Source organism: Biomphalaria glabrata, chromosome 17 (genome assembly GCF_947242115.1).
Source record: "Biomphalaria glabrata chromosome 17, xgBioGlab47.1, whole genome shotgun sequence".
NCBI classification, from domain to species: domain Eukaryota; kingdom Metazoa; phylum Mollusca; class Gastropoda; family Planorbidae; genus Biomphalaria; species Biomphalaria glabrata.
In genome coordinates, this window is record NC_074727.1 from 24,061,169 (window position 1) to 24,085,703 (window position 24,535).

At 34.9% G+C, this 24,535-nt stretch overlaps 1 protein-coding gene across 1 annotated transcript in view; it reads left to right on the forward strand.

Annotated features, from left to right (window-relative positions):
* The first annotated feature begins 2,081 nt into the window (after positions 1-2,081).
* The window catches only part of LOC106071898 (protein qua-1-like), a 28,912-nt gene continuing 6,458 nt past the window's right edge, over positions 2,082-24,535 (forward strand). Inside the window, exons 1-19 of the mRNA XM_056015230.1 lie at positions 2,082-2,132; positions 2,805-2,880; positions 3,708-3,740; positions 4,331-4,387; positions 6,627-6,674; positions 7,478-7,507; positions 9,129-9,165; positions 9,235-9,293; positions 9,911-9,943; positions 11,982-12,011; positions 13,283-13,312; positions 14,079-14,099; positions 15,077-15,145; positions 16,123-16,140; positions 20,400-20,426; positions 21,883-21,909; positions 22,060-22,092; positions 22,726-22,788; positions 23,796-23,843. Coding sequence (XP_055871205.1) covers positions 2,812-2,880; positions 3,708-3,740; positions 4,331-4,387; positions 6,627-6,674; positions 7,478-7,507; positions 9,129-9,165; positions 9,235-9,293; positions 9,911-9,943; positions 11,982-12,011; positions 13,283-13,312; positions 14,079-14,099; positions 15,077-15,145; positions 16,123-16,140; positions 20,400-20,426; positions 21,883-21,909; positions 22,060-22,092; positions 22,726-22,788; positions 23,796-23,843 — 732 coding nt within the window. The 5' untranslated portion in view covers positions 2,082-2,132; positions 2,805-2,811. The remainder of the gene's footprint in view (positions 2,133-2,804; positions 2,881-3,707; positions 3,741-4,330; positions 4,388-6,626; positions 6,675-7,477; positions 7,508-9,128; positions 9,166-9,234; positions 9,294-9,910; positions 9,944-11,981; positions 12,012-13,282; positions 13,313-14,078; positions 14,100-15,076; positions 15,146-16,122; positions 16,141-20,399; positions 20,427-21,882; positions 21,910-22,059; positions 22,093-22,725; positions 22,789-23,795; positions 23,844-24,535) is intronic.

Below are 24,535 nucleotides of genomic sequence, written 5' to 3' on the forward strand. Positions count from 1 at the left end.
ATCCTGCCAAACAGTTAATATAAGCTTTATAAAAAGGGTTTAGGTTAGAAAGTGTCATAGAGCCTTTCCACTATTTCGATAAAGATCTGAAAAGACCAAAGAATACTCAAGATTGTATGCAGGGCTATTTCCCATGACGTAAAAAATGGGGGGGGGGGCGTAAGTGCTACCCGGTTATCTGTCATCGACTTCACGGACAAAAAGTATATGTTTGGGGAAACGGAGGGGGGAGGCTTAATGAAGCGAGCCGTGCCTATCACACCTAACAGATACAAAACTTTTCTTAGTAGCGGGGGGAGGGGAAGGTGGTCAAGGAGATTGACATAGAAGAGAGTTGTGTTGGGGTGTAGCGTTTTAACTCTTTATCTCCGTAATTATTTTTTCACATTCTGACGGAATTCTTCATTTCGCTCATTACTATTTCACTACCCTGTTATGATTAAGCTTCAATAACATTTTTGTTTGTTATCAGAAAATGTTTTATTTTGGTATAGAATCAAAGGGGAATGCATGCTCTTTTTGTATAACACAAAGTAAAGTTTATAAAATTAAACATTTTTTTAAAATTTAATGAGGTCAAATCAACAATGGTCTCATCAATTAGGAGACAAAGAGTTAAAGCTGGTCGTTCTTTCAACGTAACATATACTAGATTTCACGGACCTAAAGGGGGATTGTTTTTTTTGTCAGAGGGGAAGGGGTGTACGGCCAAAGTATTATGTCAGCATTTGCAGGATGTACCAAGAACAACAAAAGGGTTCAGGCCAAACAATATTTTAGTCTGTCAGATTTTTAACAATTTATATATGCATTTGATTATTTATTATCCAATCTTAACCCAGAATGCCTAATAAGAAAAACATAAAATATACTTAAAAAAAAAACAACAAAAACGGCTTATACAACATGTACTTGTATCAATTAGTTTGGATCAGTCATGTAGTTACACTTACAATAGATGTAGACCAACAACAATAGATCTGCACGATTAATAATAATAATAACGATTTTCCTAGAAATTTTACAGCTAATGTATATTGCTGAGAAAAGAATTACTAGCTCTTTGGCCACATGGAGAAAAACTCACGTTTGACCATTATAATTTTTCAAAGTAAAAATAAATAAATGTTAATTTGACTGAAGACTAAATCAAGGTCTAGATCATACAATGGTTCTGAGAGGACCATCGCGTTCTTGAAAGGACTGTCGCGTTCTTGAAATGACTGTCGCCTTCTTGAAAGGACTGTCGCCTTCTTGAAAGGACCATCGCGTTCTTGAAAGGACTGTCGCCTTCTTGAAAGGACCATCGCGTTCTTGAAAGGACTGTCGCGTTCTTGAAAGGACTGTCGCGTTCTTGAAAGGACTGTCGCGTTCGGAAAATCCGAATGTAAGAGAAGACGTATATATATATATATATATATATATATATATATATATATATTTGTTTTTCTTATATTTACGATGTACATTTAAAAAAATAAATATAGAGCCATTTGAAGTGTGAATCTCTGGGCGTTAAATCCGGCCCTGAGCTTGAGTAGGTTCCTAGGTCTAGTGATCAATGATGTACATGGGTTGTTTGGGCGTTAGTGAAATGACCAACAATAGTTAGACTTATCTCTTCACTCGCAAGACGCCTACTACGTATTGAGTGACTTTCTTGCATATCATTCAAGCACATTAACATAGGATTGTTCCTCTGCTCTTAACTAGCAACCGATAGGGATAATTCTCATCGGGGATAAATAAACAATAATTACACTGTTAAGGTGGGGAATGTTTCGACCTAATCCCCTTGGCGTGGGCACGATTTAGAAATACAATAAATATGTAATGATAAGTTTGAAAACCTTTTAAAAAAATGAAATGGAGATATCATTATTAAAAAAAAAGGCCATGTGTCATTTATTTCAAATTAATGTCTAAAAATAACTAGTTAATCACCTGATTTCTGCCGACATTGTTAATCAACATGTCTGAATTATATCTTTAGGACAATGGGAGATAATAACACACAATTAAAGGGGATTAATTTCAACGCCCTAGTAGTTCGAACTGTAAAGTATAAAAGATGTTTAGAGAGTGAGAAGAACATCATATTCTGTCTTCTCCTAGGCTAACGGACCCTACAGGTAAGTTTATAAAAATTATGCACATTTTTTATATAGGGCAACCGCTGTTGTCTACAAATAGAATGTATATTTTAATTTTTGAAATGTGCTTATGCATTGATGGTATATGTGAATATTTATAGATTTTCATGTTATTGACATATGCTTTGACTGAATTTTCTTTGATACTTATTTGCATAGCTTAGTTCAGGGGTGGGCAACCTTTTTCTATCGAGGGCCACATTACACAAATTTGGGGAGTGGGGGCCGAATATACATATGTAATGTATATATAATGTATATATAATGTACTTACAACTTAGAAAAATACGCTAGCTAACTGTACAATGTATTTTAATTCACATTTATATTGTGTTATACATTTACATTTAATTTTTTACACTCCCAATAGAGGGAGTTGGCGATTTCTGAAACTAATTTTGCGATAATTTCTTTTTATTTTGTTATCGTCTGTTTACATCTCACAATTTCACCACAAACGAACAGTTGTACTCAGTGGCGTCTCTAGGGTGGGTGTTTGTAGGTTTTGAATGTGCCCTGGCTACTGCACTGCCGTAAGTCCGGCCCTGGTCAGTATATGCGTGTGATTGCACAGGCCTATGTGCTTTGACTCCATTGGTTCTCACAATGATATTTAATGTTTTTTGTTGTTGTTTTTTTTATATTCCTCAGAAACAAGATGTTGTCCAAATCGCTTCTGTTCGCCCTGGCAATATTGCTAATTTATATTACAGTCGAAACTTACTCGGTAAGTAGCCACCAAAAGATGGATGTTATATAATCGAAAATGTTTAGCTTTTTTTTTTAATTACCAAATTAAACAGTTTTATGATTCTTTAAATTTGATTATGAAGAATACGACTTGAAATATTTGATGGTAAATGATTGTGTAGAAAATGATTATGTGATAAATGATTGTGTGGAAAATGATTGTGTGGAAAATGATTGTGTGCAAAATGATTGTGTGATAAATGATTGTGTGCTTTATGATTTTGCGCTTCATAACTTTGCTACACAGAAAGTTTCGCTATTCTTTAACTCGCTTCCAAACTGATCACGTGGGCAGGATTGGAGGTGAAGAAACAATAAAGCAAATCCAATGACCAGTCATTTCAAATAAAAAAAAAAAACATCAATGTATCTTTATTCAACGTTAATAGCGCAGTCTGTAAGCCGTCTGGACGTTGGATCTACTGTCGGGGCGGGGGTGTATTGCTTACAAACCTTTTTTTTTCCGATTTCCGCTTTATTTTCTTTATTTACAAAATACCTTTTTGTTATCTTTTAAAATACTTTTTTTTATTTATGTATATGTATATTTATAATCAATGTGAATAATTTGTTTTTGGTTGTAAACTAGCATGTATATAGTGAATGGAGGAAGTTTGACTTGTCCAGGGCTGGCTGAGGGAAACTTTCATGTTCTCTTTACTTGAAAGAACTGACTTTTAAGCCCTATATGTCTTTTGTTTCTGTGTGCGGGCGTGTGTGTGTGTGTGCGGGTGTGTGTGTGTGTGTGTGCGGGTGTGTGTGTGTGTGTGTTTATTAATAACAACGTTTTTTCTGTCCCTGCAGTATCCACGCAAAGGAGGTCAAGGCCCTAAAGAAGTAAGTGCAAAAACATTTCCACATAATGGACCTCATTCACCAATCGTTAACAAACAACATTATAGCCACGTGATAATATTGATAAAACAATGAAAAAAAAAACACGTAGCACGTGACAGCCTTTATGGATTGCGTATTTTGTATAGAAGAGATATAGGACAACGAAGAATTAGCAAAGGTGGTTTCGCTATGAGGACTGTTTGATGATTTAAATATTATTTAGAAACAACGTTATGTAACGAGATAACTTTGGGTCTGTGTTACATTCCTTCCTCTGTGAACTGTACTTTAGTTACGAAATCTGCTTCTTAGTAAAATTTTATTCAATTTAACATAGTTTGTAAACAAATTGTTTTACGATTTTTTTTCTCTTTTTTTTTCGGCTCTAAATAAATTTTCGTTTAAGAACAAGCTAACCGTCCTAGAATGACATTTTCTTTGTAGAATGTCATTTCCCGTGCATGACATTTCCTTTCTTGAATGAAATTTATCTTTCTTGAATAACATTAATCTTCCACGAATGACATTTTTATTCTCAAATGAAATTTCCCGTCCACTAATGTATCGTCTGCTAATCTTTTGTTTGCAAGGGAAGCGTTGGCCGAGAAAAAAGTCAAGGAAAGTCGAAAGGAAAAGGGAGAGGAAAGGTTAGTTTGTCTGAACATTTAAAAAAAATTAATTTTTTACTTTAATTTAACTTTCAAGGTCACTCGCCGACCCGCAGCGTAGCATACGCCGCCATTTAGTGACGGGTGAACACTTCCTGGGAGGTTGGGCGACGTAGATAATTATATATACAGATAAGATTACTTGTTCTTCCCCGCTCAACTTTTTTTTTCTGAGCCGCGCTCTCTGTCGCTGTGAAAATTACTTGGGATAACTCTAGTCCGACTTGCAGAAATAAATGAGTTATATTTCCATGACTTTTTCATTGAGAGTTTGATAGTCGACGTGCGCGCGTCTTGTCCAGCATGGTTGGGCAATGTAGAGAAATATATATATATATAGTCTAGAAAAGGGGATGGGGAGAAGAAAGAGAGGAAAGAGAAAAAAGATAAAAAGAAAGAGAGGATAGAGAAGAAAGAGAAGAAAGAGAGGAAAGAGAAGAAAGAGAGGAAAGAGAAGAAAGAGAGGAAAGAGCGTTTATCAGAAACATGGAGCGGTAGGTTCTTAATGTACACATCTCCATACCTCAAGCATTGTACGAGGTGAGTTCTAAAGTGACCAAAGTCTATATTTCTCAGGACATTCTCTGACCCACGAACCCCACTCGCGAGGCGATGCCAACTCCAAACTTCTACTCATTTTGCATATTGAAACCTCGGTTTTAATGGACATCAATCTTTGATGAGGCGGTCCTCGACTCGTGGGTAGAAAATTTTTATTGCCACCTATGGCCGAAAACATTTGAGCACCACTGACATAGAGCCTGGCTCTATATACAAGTTGCAGAATCTAGATGTATTATCTTTTGTTTGAAAATATCTTTTGTGTAGAGTCACACCAACAGTCTGCTCACCTTAAGATCAGAAACATTTAAAAATGGAGATTTGTACAAAGCTTATATCAACTCACTCTGTCGGTCTGGTACAAATCTTGTATAGGTTTTTTTTTTTATCCCACTTCCCATTCTCGGATCAAATGGAAACTTTGCAAAAATTATTAATTGTCGATGACAACACATGAATAAAAAATGAACCAATTAGTTATCGAATCATTTTTAATTAATGAAATATTTAATTAATTAATGTGTGTTTTATTAAAAAAATGGAGATAGCTCTTGCAGTATTGAGAGAACCATGCAGTAATTGTGCTGTTCTTATCCTTATATAAGCGTCGTTTTTTTTTTATTTAAATACTTTTATGTTTTTTAACACATTGTGCGCCTCCTTACTCTTCCAACGTGAATAATATCAGAAATGACGAAAGTAGTAAATGTCTCTCTGGGTTTGTACTGCCTGTCTCTCTGGGTTTGTACTGCCTGTCTCTCTGGGTTTGTACTGCCTGTCTCTCTGGGTTTGTACTGCCTGTCTCTCTGGGTTTGTACTGCCTGTCTCTCTGGGTTTGTACTGCCTGTCTCTCTGGGTTTGTACTGCCTGTCTCTCTGGGTTTGTACTGCCTGTCTCTCTGGGTTTGTACTGCCTGTCTCTCTGGGTTTGTAGTGCCTGTCTCTCTGGGTTTGTACTGCCTGTCTCTCTGGGTTTGTACTGCCTGTCTCTCTGGGTTTGTACTGCCTGTCTCTCTGGGTTTGTACTGCCTGTCTCTCTGGGTTTGTACTGCCTGTCTCTCTGGGTTTGTACTGCCTGTCTCTGGGTTTGTACTGCCTGTCTCTGGGTTTGTACTGCCTGTCTCTTTGGGTTTGTACTGCCTGTCACTCTATGAAAACTTCCACGATGTAGCGACTTATCTGTTGTAGCTTAAATACGATGCAGGTCTTTTCATTTAATAATTCACTACAATATATACAATGAATCCGCAAATCTTTAATAAAATGAATTAAAATATGTGATATAAATAGGCGCAGTAGTGTTTTTTCTTCGATTACACTAGTTCAATATTACATAACGAAACGTTGAAAGATCAATAGAATCCTTTCAATTGAACATTAATCAATTTGAGCGCTGCGTGTCTTATAATTTCCTCTCAATATTTTCCAGGATAAGACCAACTAGCGATAGTTCCGGATACTCTATAATAGCGTTTACCTTTGAAACTTTAAAGTAACAAAAAAAAAAATTTAACAAATTATGCTATGCATCTACCATTAAAAATGAGAACAAAATTGCGTGTTTCATGGAAGAGCTTATCTTATTTCTTGCTTATCTTATTTCTTGCTTATCTTATTTCTTGCTTATCTTATTTCTTGCTTATCTTATTTCTTCACAGGGCCGAGGTAGAGGAAACAACCAAGACGATAATAATGACGATGATTCTGTGAGAATTTTAACTCTACAAAGATCTAGATTAAGTATTAAACGTTTTGATACAATGTGTGCAATATGGTGCTGAATGTACTCACATTTTCTCTTTATTTATATAATTTATGTTTTTTTGTTAGCTTGGATTCGGAAATCAACCAAACTTTGTTAGTATTCGTCTAGCAAGCATAAGATCAACTAATTTAGCAACACATCCTCTACACTTTTAGAATTACCCTAAGAATTTTTGAAAATATAGTACTTACTATGATTGGCAGCGAACAAAGTTTTAATTTTAAAGTAATTTTAAAGGTAGATGGCGTGGTGGTTGAGAGGTTGACTTTCAAAATGAGAATCTCGAGTTCGAAGCCTAGTAAAGATTTGGATTTGCAATTCTGTATTTTTGGCGCCACTCTGTTTATAAAACTCTGAATTGTTCCCCTTTGTTTGGTTGAAAGAGGAGAGCGGTTTCTGATGGAGCAGGTTATTGACAACTTCTTAGGCTGTTACGCACAAAAACACAAGTTCTACATTGCCTTCTTTACAAAGACTTAAGTTTCATAGAAAACGCCACGGGCGTTCGCGCCTACATTTAGGGCAATGAGATTGATCCCTGAAATACACTAGGCTTTTAAACTTAGATTTTATTATTATTATTATTTTTAAAAGACAGACCAATTCTCTACTGTCTGTTTCTCTCTCTTTTTCCTTTCTCTGTCATCTATATATCAGTCAGCCATCTTTTCTCTTTCTCTCTCATTTTTATTCGAATATATTTATTCATTTATTTAATCATATTTTATGTAAATAATATTTCAGAATGACAACGATGAATTTTTTGCTGGACAGGTATGGATACAATAGATATTTTTCTCTTTATATAAATATGTAAAGTTATAAGTTAAGATCTATGGGAGTCGATGATGTTAAGCTCATCCGTATCTATGACCGAAGGTTAAAAAGAATGTCTTGTGTCCAGTGCTTTGGAGAAATGTTGAGACAATGTAATGGAACCTAAAGAAAAAAAATGCTAGAAAAATTAAAATAATACGAGAGATTTTGAAAGAAAAAACATTTGCAATGTCAAGGACGCTAAATTGAAATATTACTGTTGTCAGCGAAATATCACAAGATTTGCAGTCGACCTTGAGATATATAACAAAAGAATATTTAATTTCATTAGAGCACCATTAGTAAAATGACTAGGTTTAGAGACACTCCAGGACAGAAGAATAAAAAGTAAAGTAATTATATATAAAACACTGAGCCATAATTTACAAATAAAAAAAAACCTAATAAAATACTTAGAGAGACACAAAGATAAAAGCATTATTCTTTTTCCATACACGAGGACTAATTCGTACAAGTCTTCATTCTTCCCTAGTGCTGTTAGAGCATGGAATGGGCTGCCTGAATCAGGTTCTAGTTATATTAAATTGAACAGGTTAAATTGATTAAAGATTGCCTCACTCATGAACCAGTTTTTGTTCTCACACATTTGAAACATATTGGAAAACAAAAACTAAAATGTGTCACTAGAGACGGGCATGCAATTTAAGCTAATTCATCAAAAGATATTGCTATGATTAGACTTAAACTTAAGTCCTCCCGCGCCACTCGGCGCATTCGGTGGCAAGCTGTCTCCACAAAGATCTGTCACTGGCAATGTCTGAAGCCTCTTCCCACCTGGTGTCCACTGTTCTGAGGTCCTCCTTGAAAGTGTGGCGCCAAGTTATACGAGGACGTTCCTGTTTGCGCTTTCCTCGTATTGGCCTCCATGTCATCGCAACTCTTAGAATGCGTAGTTCATTTTGTCGGAGAACACGTCCTGCAAATCTCATGCGACGCTCTGTCACAACCTCACTAAGTGTTCGACCCGATCTGTGTATGATAAAAACATATTATTATGCTGGCAATGATAAACGAAGTGTTTAATAAAACAAAACAAAAATTTTGCATGAGTCAACACTGTCGAGTTTCTAAGCTCAAATTCGTGTAGCAGAAAGTAATTACAATCATATATCAACTCATCATCAACTCGCTGCCTGGTGGTGCGGTTTGTGCGCTGGACTGTCGTTCGGACTTATCGATAGTCCCGGGTTCAAACCCTTCCCGCTCCCATCCCCCGTCGTCCAGCGGGAGGTTTGGACTAGGAAGTAATTATCTTCAACTCTGAAGGAACATCCGAAACATGTCAAACAAACAAACCAAACATTCTGTGTGTCTGTCTGGTACAAATACACATAATTTCTCCCACTTCCCATTTTCGGATCAATTTGAAACTTTGCACAATTATTCATTGTCCCTAATAAAACATGAATCATAATTTTGTTTAATATAGAAAATGGGGAAATAAATCTTACAGTAATGAGATATATTACTGTAAATGTTCAGTTTTTCCTCTTTTATAAGCTTTTTTAAAAATAAAGTATCAAATTAATGTAAAATTCTTATTGAATGAATTTCACAGGAAGGAAACTTCGGAGGCAAAGGACCAGGCAAGGCAAGTATCTCCAGAAAGTTCTAGCACTATTTTCCTCCTAAATAATGAAATTTTAAAACTTCTTTGTCACAAGTAAATAAACAATTTTTCTTTAATATCAATTTACAGAGAGGAGGCAAAGGACAAGGCAAAGTGAGTAGATCTAGAACATTCTAGCAATGTTCCTTTTTATAAAACTTAGATCAAATTTGTCTGGTAGAAAGGCTGAACACGTTATTTCTCCTACAGCCACTGTCGGATCAAGTTGGAACATTGCAAAATTATTTATTGGCGTAGACAATACGTGAATCAATTTTTAAAAAAGTCAATAAGTTATTGTTTATTAATTATTTTGCTTGATAACAAGAAAGGAAATTAATTCTTCAGTATTCACATATATAGCTAAATATTTAGGATTTATCCCCTTATATAATTGAAGACGTTATTTCTCCCTCATTCTTGAATCAAGAGCAAACCTTAAACAATTATTATTTTTTCTACCTAACAAAACGTGAATCATTTAAAAAGAATAATTAACCAATTGATCAGCTGAGTATATGAAATTAATTTCTTCGTTTGATGTCAAATAAAGGAAATAACTTCGACATTATTGATTATTGATGTATATTGTTGTAAGTGCGGAGTTCTTTCCCTTCTTTTTTAAAAAGTTTTTTTTCTTTTTTCCTTGTATATATATTGTAGAAAGTTCTACTTCTATAGAACTAGACCATTGTGTTTAACATTATAACGTTCAATGATCTGTTCAACAGGGAGGTAGTAGGGGACCACAAGGTCGAGGGAAAGTGAGTACATTAGTAGCTCTAGTCATATTACCATAGTTAGATTTAGTCACACCAAGTTGTGCCCAATTTCTTACTTCTCACCTTTCTACCACAATATCATAAAAGTTGCAATATTTAAAAATAATATTATGCAAATATGAGTAAACCGGATGGAGGAATTGCACCAACCAAGAAATATATCAGCTATATTATAGGAAGACCCCTGCATGTAAACTGAAACAACTTATAATAGATTGCGTTGGGCACCTCGTAAGAATGTACAGGGGAACCAAGAATATTTCCGACAAAAACAAAAAGGCAAGCGACCCAAAGGCAGACCACGAACACGGTGGCTTGATGATGTAGAGGCGGATCTACTACAGCTAAAAATCCAGGCAAGGAGACGTAAAGCACAGGATAAATCAAAACGGAGAGAGGTGGTAAGGCAGGCCAGGGCCCTCCATGATCTGTAGCGCCACAGGGATGGATGAATATTGCAAATATTTTGACACTATTCTGTCCAAATAATTGAACACATATTTACAACAATTGCTCTAGAGTTTGTAACAGTCATTCTTTTTAGCGGCCCCCGAAAGCGTAAAAGACGCTATTAGTTTTGTGCGAAATGTCTGTCCGTCTGTGCGTCTGTCCCGTTTAGATATCGTAAACTAGAAAAGAAATTGAAAATCCGACATCACAATATTTTAGACCATTCAAAGTTCTGATGCAACGGCTACTTTTTTTTTTCCTGAAAGCAAAAAATCTAATTTTTTAAATCAGTTATGCAAGCAGTTTTTTAAAGAGAAAAAGCTAATTAGTATGCATTATAAGTTAGATCTAATTTAAAACGAATAGTAATCTTATAAACTTCATCTTCTTGAACACTTATTGCTTATGTAAATGTATGAGAATTCGAATGAAAGATTAAGCCTTTTCAAAACAATTACATTATGAAAAGACCAGGAGAGGCTCGGTAAAGCGCTTAGCTTCCGAACCGAGGGTCCCGGGTTCGAATTCTGGTGAAGACTGGGATTTTCAGCTTCGGAATCCTTAGGCGCCTCTGAGTCTACCCAGCTCTTATGGGTACCTGACATTAGTTGGGGTAAAGTAAAGGCGGTTGGTCGTTGTGCTGGCTACATGACTCCCTCGTTAACCGTAGGCCACAAAAACAGATGAACTTTACATCATCTGCCCTATAGACCACAAGGTCTGAAAGGGGAACCAATTAGGCCAGGTTCACATCTAACTTTGCATTCTCTTGCACCTATCCTTTGATCTGCAGCACCATTGGGGCACTACACAAGATCTGTCAACCTTCTTTCTCCATTCTTATCTCTCATTTGTCTTTAATATAATTTCATTTGGATGTTCTTTCTGAAAATATTGAAGCCTGCCTGGGTGGACCACTTCGGGGGCTGATTTTAAGTTTGTGTTTCCACAAAAACTGTCTTTGTAACCTTGTTTTTTTTTTTTTTTTTGTAATGAACCAAATAAACTTATAGAAGTTAAGTTGTCAAGATAATTTCAAAATCTTCATCAATATAAAAAAATCAAAATCATAATGTGTAGTTCGTCCATTGTGGTTCAATGATGAACACTTTTGTCATCCAGGGGGGCTGAGGGTTTTAAGCCTCCTCATGTGGCTGGTGAGACCTATGTGAGCCCGGAATGTTCGGCCGCACACTGGGCAGGTTATTCCAGCTGGAGCTAGTGTCAATGGCCTTGCTTTTTTCTCTAACGCACTTCTTCTGCCAGCGCTGCTCTAATGTCCTCTGCAATTTGTGCGCCAATTTTCACAGCACCAAGCCGTAATGTTCTATCATGTGCTTCCGTCTTCCAGGTGCTTGGGTCAATGCTGAACGCTTTCATAGAAGCTTTGAGGGTGTCACGGAAGCGTTTTCTTTGATCACCTTGTGAGCGCTTTCCTTCCCTTAATTGGCCATACAGGTGTCGTTTAGTGATGCTTTGCAATAGTTTTAAGTTAAAATGTAAATGAAATTGTAAATATGTATCATTGGTGATATGAATTCTTATTCACGTTCTATTTCATGTTTACCAGGGAGGTAAAAAAGGTCAGAGAGGAGAAGAAGTAAGTTTAAATCTATTTTTAGCATTTTTAGGTTTCATTCATATTTTCTCGTTTTATTAGAACTAGGATCGTTGAATTAAAAAAAATTAAAGTATTAAAAATTAGGAATGGAAATCATATTTATTTAATGTAAACATTTTTTGTTTGATACTCAGAAATGTTTGTCAGACTTTCTAAATTCGGGGTACCAAGTAGTATAGCGCTTGGCTTCCGAACCAAGGCGTCCCGGGTTCGAATATTTGTGAAAAATGGGATTTTAATTTCGGGATTATAAGAACCCACCCAATTCTAATGGTACGCAATTCTAAAGGTACCTGACATAAAATGATAAAAGTAAGGGCGTTGGTCTTGGTGCTGATAACAGGACACCCTCGTTAACCATCGGCCGTTTAGAAAGCAGGGTCTGAAAGGGGAGTCTCTATATCGTCTGAATTTTGTTCTTGAGTATAAGGCTAATTAATAGACGTCTAAGACCCATGGTGTCAGATAGATTTTAAGGGTGTGGTTGGTCATTGCTGTGATAATGGGTTACATTCAAAAAAGAAAAATAGGACATGGACTTTACACTGCATGTCTACTACGGTGTAGTAGCAGGTGGCAGATGTCTATTTCATGTCATATATCATAAATGAGTTTTAAAAATGGTTTTGCTTCTATTTTCCTCTGCATATTTTCTTCTTCATAATTTTCCTATTTATTTAAACTTCCTTCACTTATTTTTTTAATTTTTAATTTTAATCAAAGAAATGTAATAACAAATGTAATCATATTGTATTTTTCATTTAGGAAGTCTTAAAATAAATTAAAAATAATGCCTTAATATCAAAGCTATAATAAAAAAAAAAACTACCTAATTTTAGTCACAGTTATCGCAAAGATTTCCAATTACTTGATTTGAAAATGAGAGCTTCTTCACTTCATATATCTCCGATCCTTTGAAAAGCAGAATACATTTAGGGAAAAGGAAGACTGAGCCTATTGATGGCTTGTATGAGTTTTATTGGCTTTCCCTTATTCTTTGCTGTCAGGCTTTAAGAATGACCGAAACTGGTGACTTCTCGCCTTGAAGATCGATCGTAGGTTCATTTTTTCTAAGGATGCTGATTCCACATTCTTTGGGGGCCTTACTGGAGTTCAGGTGTACGGTTTATATATTTATTTCGTTTTGGGTACGAAGAAGCGAAATATCTTTTTTTTTTTTTTTTGAAAATAAGATTAATGTTTACTAAAATCATTATAAAATAATAATAAACACATTCCTTTCACTACAGGCTGCAGAATTCGGAAAGTCACACATAAGGGTAAGTAAAATATAAGTAAAAAGTTTTCACAGCACGAAGTAAATGCTCTATCATGTGCCTCTGTCTCCCAGGTGGTTGGGTAAATGCTGAACGCTTTCAGAGAAGCTTTGAGGGTGTCCCTGAAGCGTTTTTTTTTTTACCGCCTTCCGAGCGCTTTCCTTCCTTTAATTGGCCATACAGGAGTAGTTTAGGGATGCGGCGGTCTTCCATTCTGCAGACGTGTCCTGCCCATTGCAGCTGGGACTGCATAATGATTGTGTGGATACTTTGCAGAACCCGCTCTTCGAAGGACTTCAGTATCTGGTATTTTGTCTTACCATTTGACATTTAGTATTTTTCTTTAGTTTATTGCTTGTTTTCTGTACACTCTCCAAGTTTCCGAGGCATTGAGAAATAGGATAGGGTCTATAGATCACTAGCTTTGTATTTAAAAATTGAAATGTTGTAATGAAAACTATTTTGTATTTTTTTTTAACTTTATTTTAACATTCACGACGGGTATTTCTGCTAGTCTCACTTGTAACTATCATCATACACGCAATAATTGACACATAGAGAATATAAATTCAATGCTTCCATTACTAAATTTAGTGAGCCAACCAAATCCTTGACGACAAACACTATTAGGACAATCTGGGAAATCGAAATTCTAAGATGAAAAGAGTGCGCCTTTAAATCATGAAAAAAAAATGGCAAACGAATTGCCAAATGTCTATAGTAGAATATTCTTTATGTTAACTCTATGTTCTACCATTTGTTTCTCCAGGACAAGAGATGCAAAAATAAGGTAATATTCATACATAAAAAAATAACTTCAAATTTTAGAAACAATGCTGCTTCGGGAATTTCCTTCCAATCCTGTATATATATATATATATATATAGAAAGAGAGAGAGAGAGAGAGAGAGAGAGAGAGATAGACAGATAGATAGATAGATAGATAGATAGATAGATAGATAGATAGATAGATAGATAGATAGATAGATAGATAGATAGATAGATAGATAGATAGATAGATAGATAGATAGATAGATAGATAGATAGATATAGATGTAGAAATATATACGGTATATATATATATATATATATATATATATATATAGAGAGAGAGAGAGAGAGAGAGAGAGAGAGAAAGGTAGGTAGATAGATAGATAGATAGATATAAATATATATAAAGAGAGAGAGAGTGAAATAGATAGATACATACATAGATACATAGATAGCTACATAGATACATAGATAGCTACATAGATACATAGATAGATATAGGTAGATAGTTTGATAGATAGATACATAAATACATAGATACATCGATAGATACATAAATACATAGATACATCGATAGATACATAAATACATAGATACATCGATAGATACATAAATACATAGGTAGCGGCGTAGCGCAACTCGCATGTTGAGGTAAAGGAGGATTTTCGGGATACATGCATCCTCAATCCGGCGGACGTGACCCAGCCAGTGCAGACGGCGCTGTCTGAGGATGCTGGGAAGACCCGTTTCATTTGTATATCCTAATCTGGGAGACCCGTTCTATTTATGTACAAGCCTTCCAATGCAGTCGACAAACATGTATTCTGTCTTTGTCCCCTGACATATAATATCTGTCACTTTAGCAACTAGAGGAATAGAGGAACAGTTTGAATTTGTATGTTGACTGAATTTCTTTTTTTACATTCTATAGTTAGAACAAAAGTATTATTTGATGGACGAAATAGTCCAACTTATTTGTATTTATTTTGTTTAAAGTCCGAAGCTTCAAACGACACTAATGCTGCTGCTGCTGTTCCCCAGGTTGATGATAAAACCACTGGCAATGTAAGAAATTCTTTACATAATGTAGGCTTAGCCTCGTTTTAATATCGCCCTTCTACCTCTCTACTGAAGATTTGTTTTTAATGTTTATATCAGCTCTGTCTGCCACAAATTGCATACACGTGTTTTGTTCATTATGTTCATTGTTCAAAGTTCATTAAAATATTTATTGTAACTAACATAGCATGAATCAATTAAAAAATAGTCATTTATTACTGGTAATGAAATATTTTGTTTGATACTAACAAGGAAAATTAATCATTCATTATCAACAGATATGGCTAAATTTGTGGGGTTTTGTCCCATTAGATACTCGCTAACGCTATTGTCCCACACCCATTCTCGGGTCAAGTTGAAACGTTCCACAATTATTTATTGTACCTAACAAAACATGAATCAATAAAAAATAATAAATTTAATTAGACAATTAATTATTGGTAATTAATTAATTTGATTCGATATTTTTTAAGGGAAATAAATCTAATTGTATTGATAGATATGGCCATAAATGTACAGACTACAGATGCTTCCATTTTTTTTAAAGTATTTGTTTTATGTTATAAAAAAAATTAAAGTTCCCCTTTCAGACCTGATCTGATTCTGTGGCCTACGGTTAACGAGGGTGTCAAGTGGCCAGCACAACGACCAACCGCCTTTACTTTTCCCCAACTAACGTCAGGTACCCATTAGATCTGGGTGTTCGTGTAACCAAAGTCCCCTCTTTCCCTGGTCTGTAGCTGTTCTTAGCAGGATATCAAGAGAGAGAGAGAGAGAGAGAGCGGCCAGTCCATTGTACAGTGAACAAAAAATAATTTCATTTAACTTTAAAAAAAAAAAAAGCATGTAGCTTCCCGCCATTATTTGATTCTGTACACCGGATACACCAAAAAAAAAAAAACAAGCTATTTATAGTTTTGTTCCGCCGTAGACGAAAATCTCTAGCATGAATATAAGATAAACGATTACATTTTCATTTACAGAATCACACAGTCGTAAAGGTAATTCGCATTTTTTTTCTTTCGGCTATTTAAAGTAAAACCTTATCTTTTAAACGTATTTACTTTTGTGTTCTTATTGATTTGTTGATGGCTCTATCTGATTGTGGTGAAATTGTTACTATTTGTTTATGTTTGTGTAACGTCGTGAGAATGTGTTCACAACATTGATCTAGTGTGCTACTGTCCAAGTCTCTTTCGTCAGTTCATGTGTCGTTCTAGTTGAATAAAGTCTTGTTTTAGGTTACTCTTCAGTGTTCCTTTATTTATTCCATTGATATATTAGAATGTCTTCGATTTGGTAATGAGAGTATCTTATCTTTATGAATGTAATGCACGGACTAGGCATAACTAGCTTGTTTGTTGTTTTTATTTATTGACGTCTGTGGAGTCTATCTGTGGAGTCTATCTGTGGAGTCTATCTGTGGAGTCTATCAGTGGAGTCTATCTGTGGAGTCTATCTGTGGAGTCTATCTGTGGAGTCTATCTGTTAAAAGCACACTTTAAAAAAATGGTTATTAATAATATTATTATTTTTTTGTCAATGTGAATCCATATCGTTCTCTATAATCATTTATGTCAATAGTGTTAGTTCTGTATCATTTTTCTTAGCATTATAGTTTTAAGTGTATAATGACTGTTACCTTTTTTAAAAGTACTAGCCAATGTTTAAAAGGGGATAATTTTTTATGGCTATGACCGAACTTCGACTTACGGTGCCGCCACTTTAGGGAAGAAGAGGAAACCGTGTTTCTCGACAGGTCTGGGAAAGTAGAGATTCTCGACCTGTTTGGTGACATGTAGGCACGACGGCTTTTTTCATGAGAGGATTTGAGCCTCTCAAGCCCTCACTCAAATGGACGTTTATGATGATGGTGATTTGAAAGTGGAATGTATGTCCAGTCCAACGACATCTATTTATCCCTATTGCAACTAAAACCTCTTAGAATAATTCTTCAATACAAAGATTTGAACTCGCTATATGTCATTGGTGGTCGAATATTAGAGCCACAAAGTAATGTTTGCAGGATTTTGGTTTGAGATCCAAGAGTTGAAACAGCCTTCCTAGGATACCTGTGGGGGGGGGGGAAGTGAAGTCGTTTGGTCCATAATGCAAACAAATTCAACGTTATATGCCCAAGCGCTCAGACTAAGTGTTGATCGGGACTTCAATGGGTATTACCTTATACATAAATATAGTAGTCGATAACAAGCTAGTAGTAGTCGATAACAAACTATTAGTAGTCGATAACAAGCTATTAGTAGTGGAGAGTAGTCTATTAGTAGTCGATAACAAACTATTAGTAGTCGATAACAAGCTATTAGTAGTGGAGAGTAGTCTATTAGTAGTCGATAACAAGCTATTAGTAGTGGAGAGTAGCCTATTAGTAGTCGATAACAAGCTATTAGTAGTGGAGAGTAGTCTATTAGTAGTCGATAACTACCAAGGCTTTTGATTGACAAATTATGTACACACAACATGGTTAGAAATATGCAGATAGGCTAAACTTACAAATGAACTAAAACCTTAGCAAATTTCACTTGTAACTGAAGTCAATAAAACCATGAACTATTATTATCTCAGTTTTACAAAGCACATCATTGGAGTTTTCAGGCATTAAAATAATAGTCAGTATTTTAGACTAGAATGAACATTTTTTAATGTACAAGTGTGTTTGAACACACCTAACAGTAAATATATCTAAACAGTTTAAACATATTGAAATTATGCCGATAAATAAAAATATTTTAAACTGTTTTTATTTTCTATTGCATATTTTTTGTTACAGAGACAAGCTGTAAGTATTATTACCTGACTTATTGTAAGCTGAATGATACAGCGTTATAGACATTAATGGATATAATTAATTAGATTTTTAAAATTAAGACATTTTATATGTTAAATTGTGTTGCAATAGGATTGTGTCGACGGTACAATTTGTATTTACTTTTCCAATGAAAGCAACTCCAAAGGTCGATGAGCAATAATGAATTGATAAAACACTAAAGATACTCCAGCATATAATTATATTACTATAACAATGTTTCTTTGCACACTTTGAGCACCACTAATCTAGCCTATTTGTGTCCATGTCAGTTAGTCACATTTAAATACTACACGGACCAGATCTCTCTCTATATATAATATCAGGTGACCGAGCCTCGCTCGGATGAATAATTTGTTAAGGAAGTCATACCCGAAGTCATTTTGGGAATATTCTTGTAATTACGAAAATGAACGATCGGATAAAGACTACTAATCTGAAGAGTTGTTTTAGTGTTCTGTTAGTTCTAATTGTAGGCCTAATTGTACATGTCGATTAAATTTAAAGTCTTTTAAGTCCTCCTACAGCCTAGACAAACTACAGCTCACGTCGGTCTTATAGTTTTACAATCCATCTTTTGCGTAAAACAATTGTAGGCTTACTATTAATGGCTTGAAAGAAAGTCATTGCAGTGTAACTTTTCTACGTTATAGGGTAAAACATGCACTTAGTGACAAAGTAAAATGGCGCATTTTTTCTTATTAGACTTAAATCATCGCATTAGTTTTCTAAAGAAACGTTTCCGTGGGGCACCTCAGTTGCGCCGAACAATATGCTCGTTACCCATACGGGATACGTGCCCTGCCCAGCCTGACTATAAGAAGTTCATACCGGCTTTTGCCATCCTTCCATCCCAGTGGTGCTACAGCCCGTGGAGGGATATGGCCTGCTTTTACACATCCCTCCATTCAGATCTCTCTTGGGCCTTCCGTCAACACGCCCTAACTCCAAGCTTTTTACCGAGGTTTATAGTTAAATCAAAAGAGACTGCAGCGTACGCAAACTCGTTGACCGCTAGATGGATATCATGTTTAGTGTGAGCAAGTAAGGCGTAGAGAAGCTGTGTTATGACCCTTTCCTTTGTTTTGGTACAGGAGAGGTAGACACCGAAGCATGAGCACATGGTAATAATTCACCAGCAAAATAATAATAATAATAAGGCTTGTCTTAGAGTCCGAAAATTAATGAGGATTGCAGCTGTGACCTACATATCTTGCCACTTCCAAGGCAAGCATAACCGTTGTCCGCGGTGCTCGATTAAGATTTTCTTTTAGCGTCTGCGTTTGTCCTCGGCAGCAAATTTTCTTTTGGTCTCAAATGTGTATCCGAATTCTTTAAGTCCGACAGTTACGCTGGACAGAGCAGTATCCTGTATGGGAGACGAATCTCAGACGAACGCATGCCAAAGGCAGTCTTTTTTGGTGAGCTAAAAAGTGGTCTACGTAACACCGAAACGCTTAAAAGACCAGCTTATGGCGCAAACTTGACTTAGCTGACATAGAAGAGAGCATATGGTTGCATGCAACCTCAGAACGAGACAGCTGGAGGTCACCAGCAAAATAAACAACAAAGTAAAAGGTATGTACACCGCTCTACACAATTAAAGAGTAAACAACTTATTAAGCACTTAAAACACAATAACTAATCATATATCGGCACATTTAATTTCATTACTTTTCTTTCATAGTTCTATAATAAATCAATCTACAGTAAGATGGTGCGCAAATGTTTAATTAGGTCTATTGATCCTTTAGAACTCGATCTTGTTTGCAAAGAAATATTTTAGTATACTGCTGTAAGCTTTGTGACGTAAGCACCGTTTTTCCCGTTTACGTCATGGAAAATTTTCATTCATAAAACATTCTAGCCAAAATTAATTTTTCGATAATGAGCCATTTTCAAACCGATATAACGGTCGATCTCGAGTTTTCCCGATGTGGCCAATGAGATGAGAATTTTTTTCTCACTATTATGCACATACCGTGAAATTTTAAAGAAAAACGTTAGAGCCGTTTTCGAAATAAAATTTATATATATATATAAATATAAATATATATACATACATACATACATACATACAAGAATTGCTCGCTTAAGAGTATAGGATATATAATTCTCTAAGTCGCCAAACCATGCGAGACACGCACGCACGCCGACTCTCTAACCCTCGATTAAAAAGTCATGGAAAGATAACTCTTTTATTTCTGCAAGTTGAACTAGAGTTATCCCACGAAACTTTCGCGATGCCAGAGAGCGAGGCTCAGAAAAAAAAGATGGGGTGGGGAACAGAAAGTAATTCTCTTTCGCCCTGATTTACTTGCTATTGTGATCATGATTTTAATTTTGGTAATTATGATTTAAATAAATGATTGGATTGGAGTATCTAAATCTTTATATAAATATATTCTTTTTACAATTTTTCTGTATTATCTGTAGATTGAAAATGAAGAATCAAAAAGTCAAGTAAGGATTTTACTTTCTTAAGCCACTTTTTAAAACGATTTAACCGCAGATAAAAAAAAAATGTGTTCTACGTATAGGACTGTTAGTGATGAATTTACTTTGTGAAATCATCTTGTCAAGTAGAAAGCGAAGTAATCTTAGTGATATTGGTGGTGGATAATAACAAAGCTTTATTTGTGGTGGATAGCTAGGCTATATTGGTAGATCATAACATGACTATATTAATAGTTTATAACAAGGCAATTTGAAGTTGATATTAGAACTATATTGGTAGTGAATGAAGATGCTATTGGTATTGCCTTGCAAGGGTTATTGGTGTATATAGCTAGTCTAAAGGTTTTGTTTATCAAGGCTTATGCGTAACAAATTATGTACACAGGACATTGTTAGAAATATACAGATAGGCTAGACTAACAAATTAACTAGAACCTCAACATAGTTCATTTGCAAAGTAGGTTAATGAAACATACAGTAGCCCATATCTTGGTTTCTATTTTAATCAATATTGTTTTTGTACAGTAGTTTCGCTGAGCTTGTCAATTTTAGTCAAACTGAATTTCCATCAGATTGGATCAATAAAAATTATCTTATCTTATCTATCTTATAAAGTACATTATTGTAGTTTTCAGGCATTAAAATAATAGTCAAAATTTCAAGATTATAGATTGGACAATTTATTAATGTGCAACTGTGTTTTAACATACCTAACAGTAAATATCTATATAGTTTAAACATATTGAAATTAGGCATACAAACATATGTATTTTTAACTGTTTTTCGTTTCAATTACACATTTATTTTCAGAGACTAACTGTAAGTATTATAATGTGACTACTTGTAAACTGATTATATAGTTATAATGAATTGAATTGAAATATTAAGATGTTTTATATGCTAAGTTGTATTACAATAGCATTGTCTCCTCAGTACAATTCTTATTTACTTTTCATATATTTTATTCCAATGAAAGCAACTCCAAGGGTGCCAAACAATAATATGTTAAAACACAACAGATACTCCAGCATATAATTGTATCACTTTAATAATGTTGCTTTTAACACATGCACCCATAATAATAATAATAATACGGCTTCTCTTCGAGTCCGAAGATTAATGAGGAATACAGTATTTCCCGTGGCTGCGCAGCCCCAGCTGTGACCTGCATATTTTGCCACATCCAGGGCAAGCATAACCATTGTCCGCAGGTGGTCGATTTAGATGCACCAATAATATAGCCTATTTTTTGTCCCTGTCTCTTGGTCTACTTTAAATACTACACGGACCATGATTTTTAATTTATAATTGCCGAGTTAGTAACTTCGTTATCCCCCCTGTTTTATAAGTATTGTGATAATGATTTTAATTTGGCTAATTATAATTTAAATACATGATTTCATTGGATTATCTAAATCTTTATAAAAAAAATATTTTTACAATTTTTCTGCATTAATTGTAGATTGAAAATGAAGAATCAAGAAATCAAGTAAGGATTTTAATTTCTTTAGCGACTATTCAACCTTAAAATAAAAAAAAAAATCCTTTCAATAATAAGACTGTTAGTGATGAATTTACTTTGCCGATTGATCACTGTAAGTAGAAAGCAAACTAATCTTTCTATCTACTTTGTTTCCAGGACAACGATCAAGATGGCGGCAAGAAGGTAAGAGTAAGAAACGTATTTTTTTAATGCTTTCAATCAGTGGTTCCCAAATGTTTCTTTAACGGAGCAGTTCTACATTCTCAGTATTTAGCTTTCAATCTGTTTTTATTTCTATTTCATTTAGGGTCACCAAAGTTTATATAAGAACTCACCACTTACAACTATATCTCTCAATACTGTAGATTATATTTCCCTTGTCTAGATATCAAACGAAATAATTACTCAATAGGCCAATTGGTTAATTTTTTTTATTTATTGTCTTTGCGAATAAATAATTGTGCCAAGTTTTAAATTGATGGAGAACGGGAGTGGGTGAAATAATGTGTTTTAAAATTTTGACCTAACAGACAGACAGAGAGACAGCGTAATTTAATATGACCTTTGTAACCCAAAAAAAAAAAGAATGCAAAGCAGTATATCTACTTACATGACCTTATCACTTGAGCGTATGATTATATATGTTAATTATAATTTTAATTATTCATAAATCTTGTTTATTAAATAGATTTAGACTAAGGCTTTTATATTACTTTTAGATAGGTATAAAAAGGGAAAGAATCTCTTTACACTATTTAGAAAATATGTTTGAAGTTATTCTATGTTGAAATTCCCGCATATTCTTTGCTTTCTATCTTTTAGAAAGGCTCCAAGGGTCAAGGTAATGGAAAAGGCAAACGTTATGGCAAGGGCAAAGGCAAAAAGGTCAGCGTGAAATAATGCATAGACATCTCTTTACGTGTTCAAACACTTGAGGGTTATTCTATTACAAATTAAGGATTCATTACCAACTAAAAAATTGTAAATACTGGAGTTTGTTAATCTCTGATATCTACTCATAACCTTAGTTCCCATTTCAGGGCAGATGATGTAAAAGTCATCTGTTTCTGTGGCCCACGATTAATGACGTTTTTTTTCTTGAGGAATATGAGATTGACCCTTTACAAAACAATTAGATCAATTAGATATTCATTATAAGACATCATTTAGGTCAGGTTCACATCTAACATCACATTCACTTTTACCTATCCTTTGGTCTGCCGGCCAGCTGGGGCACCACACAAGATCTTTCAACCTTCTTTCTCCATTCTTCTATGTCATTTGTCTTTGATAGAATTCCATTCTGATTTTCTTTCTCAAAATATTGAGACTTGCCTTTTAACCAGCCTTGGTGGACCACTTCGGTGGGCCGATTTTGAGTTTGTGTTTGCACACAAACTGTCTTTGTAACCTTGTTAGTTAATGTGCTTGTTTTGATTGACCAGCATTGCTATGTTCTCGCATCTCTAAATAATAACCAGTGTTAGTAAATATACTTGATTTGACAGACTAGTAATGTCATAGGTTGTCATAATGTACTGACAAAGTCAACGATCTATGTTGATGACATGCCGAAGGACTGAGCTGATGATAGGTGCAGAAAGAGAGATTAGTTTACAGGAGAGGGGGAGGGGAATGTATGCTAGGCCTAAACATATAACGGAATAAGACTAGCACTTGCACAGACGTGAAACATAGATGGCGCTTTTGTTTTCTTGTTTGCTTATTGCTTAGAAAAACTTAAGGTGGTTTGGCGTTGTGCTAGCCCCATGATACCCTCGTTAACTTTTGGTCAAATAAGCATCTACCCCTATGGTCTGCACGTTTTGATACGTGAACTTATAAATTTACATATTTATTTATTGGATACGACATTTTCTTGCTTTTTGCAGCAAGGGAAAGGTGAAGGTGATAATGAGGAGTCTTCTTCAGTCGGAAAGGTAAAAAACTTGTTTGTTTCACTTAGTTCTGTGTATAAGAAATTACGCACTTTAGATTTTACTAGATTGATAGAACAGTACTAACCAGTATTAGTAGAGTTAGTGCATATATATGCCACTTCAAACTAACTAACTGCTTCATTCGAAACGTCGTTTAGACCAGAGCTAATGACCAGAGCTTTCAGCTCATTATTTCTAAGAGACTGTCGTCGTAGTGCGACTACCGGAAAAGATTGATAAAAAAAATTATGTTTATATCTATTCTATTAAAATGATTAACTTTAGTAAAAAACAAACAAGCAACATAACTCTCAACTCATTGTTATCAAAGCTTCTATCAACTCACACTGTCTGTCTGTCTGGTAAAAAGTTTGTGCACGTCATTTCTCCCACACCCAATCTCGGATTAAGCTGGAATTGTGCACAATTATTTCTTTTACCTGACAACACAAGAATCAATTTTTAAAAATTAACAATAGTTAATTAACAATTGTTAATATTTTTTTATGGCATCTTGAACAAGGGAAAGAAATCGTATTTACAGATGTGGTGGTATCAGTTGAATTAGTCCTCTTGATGACTCGAGCCATGAGTGAACATTTTTTATGCTTTTAAAAAAAACAACAACATGTAAACATTCACCAAGATACCCCCTTCTTTCCTCCCCATTCACATCTGCTCCACTGCTCCAG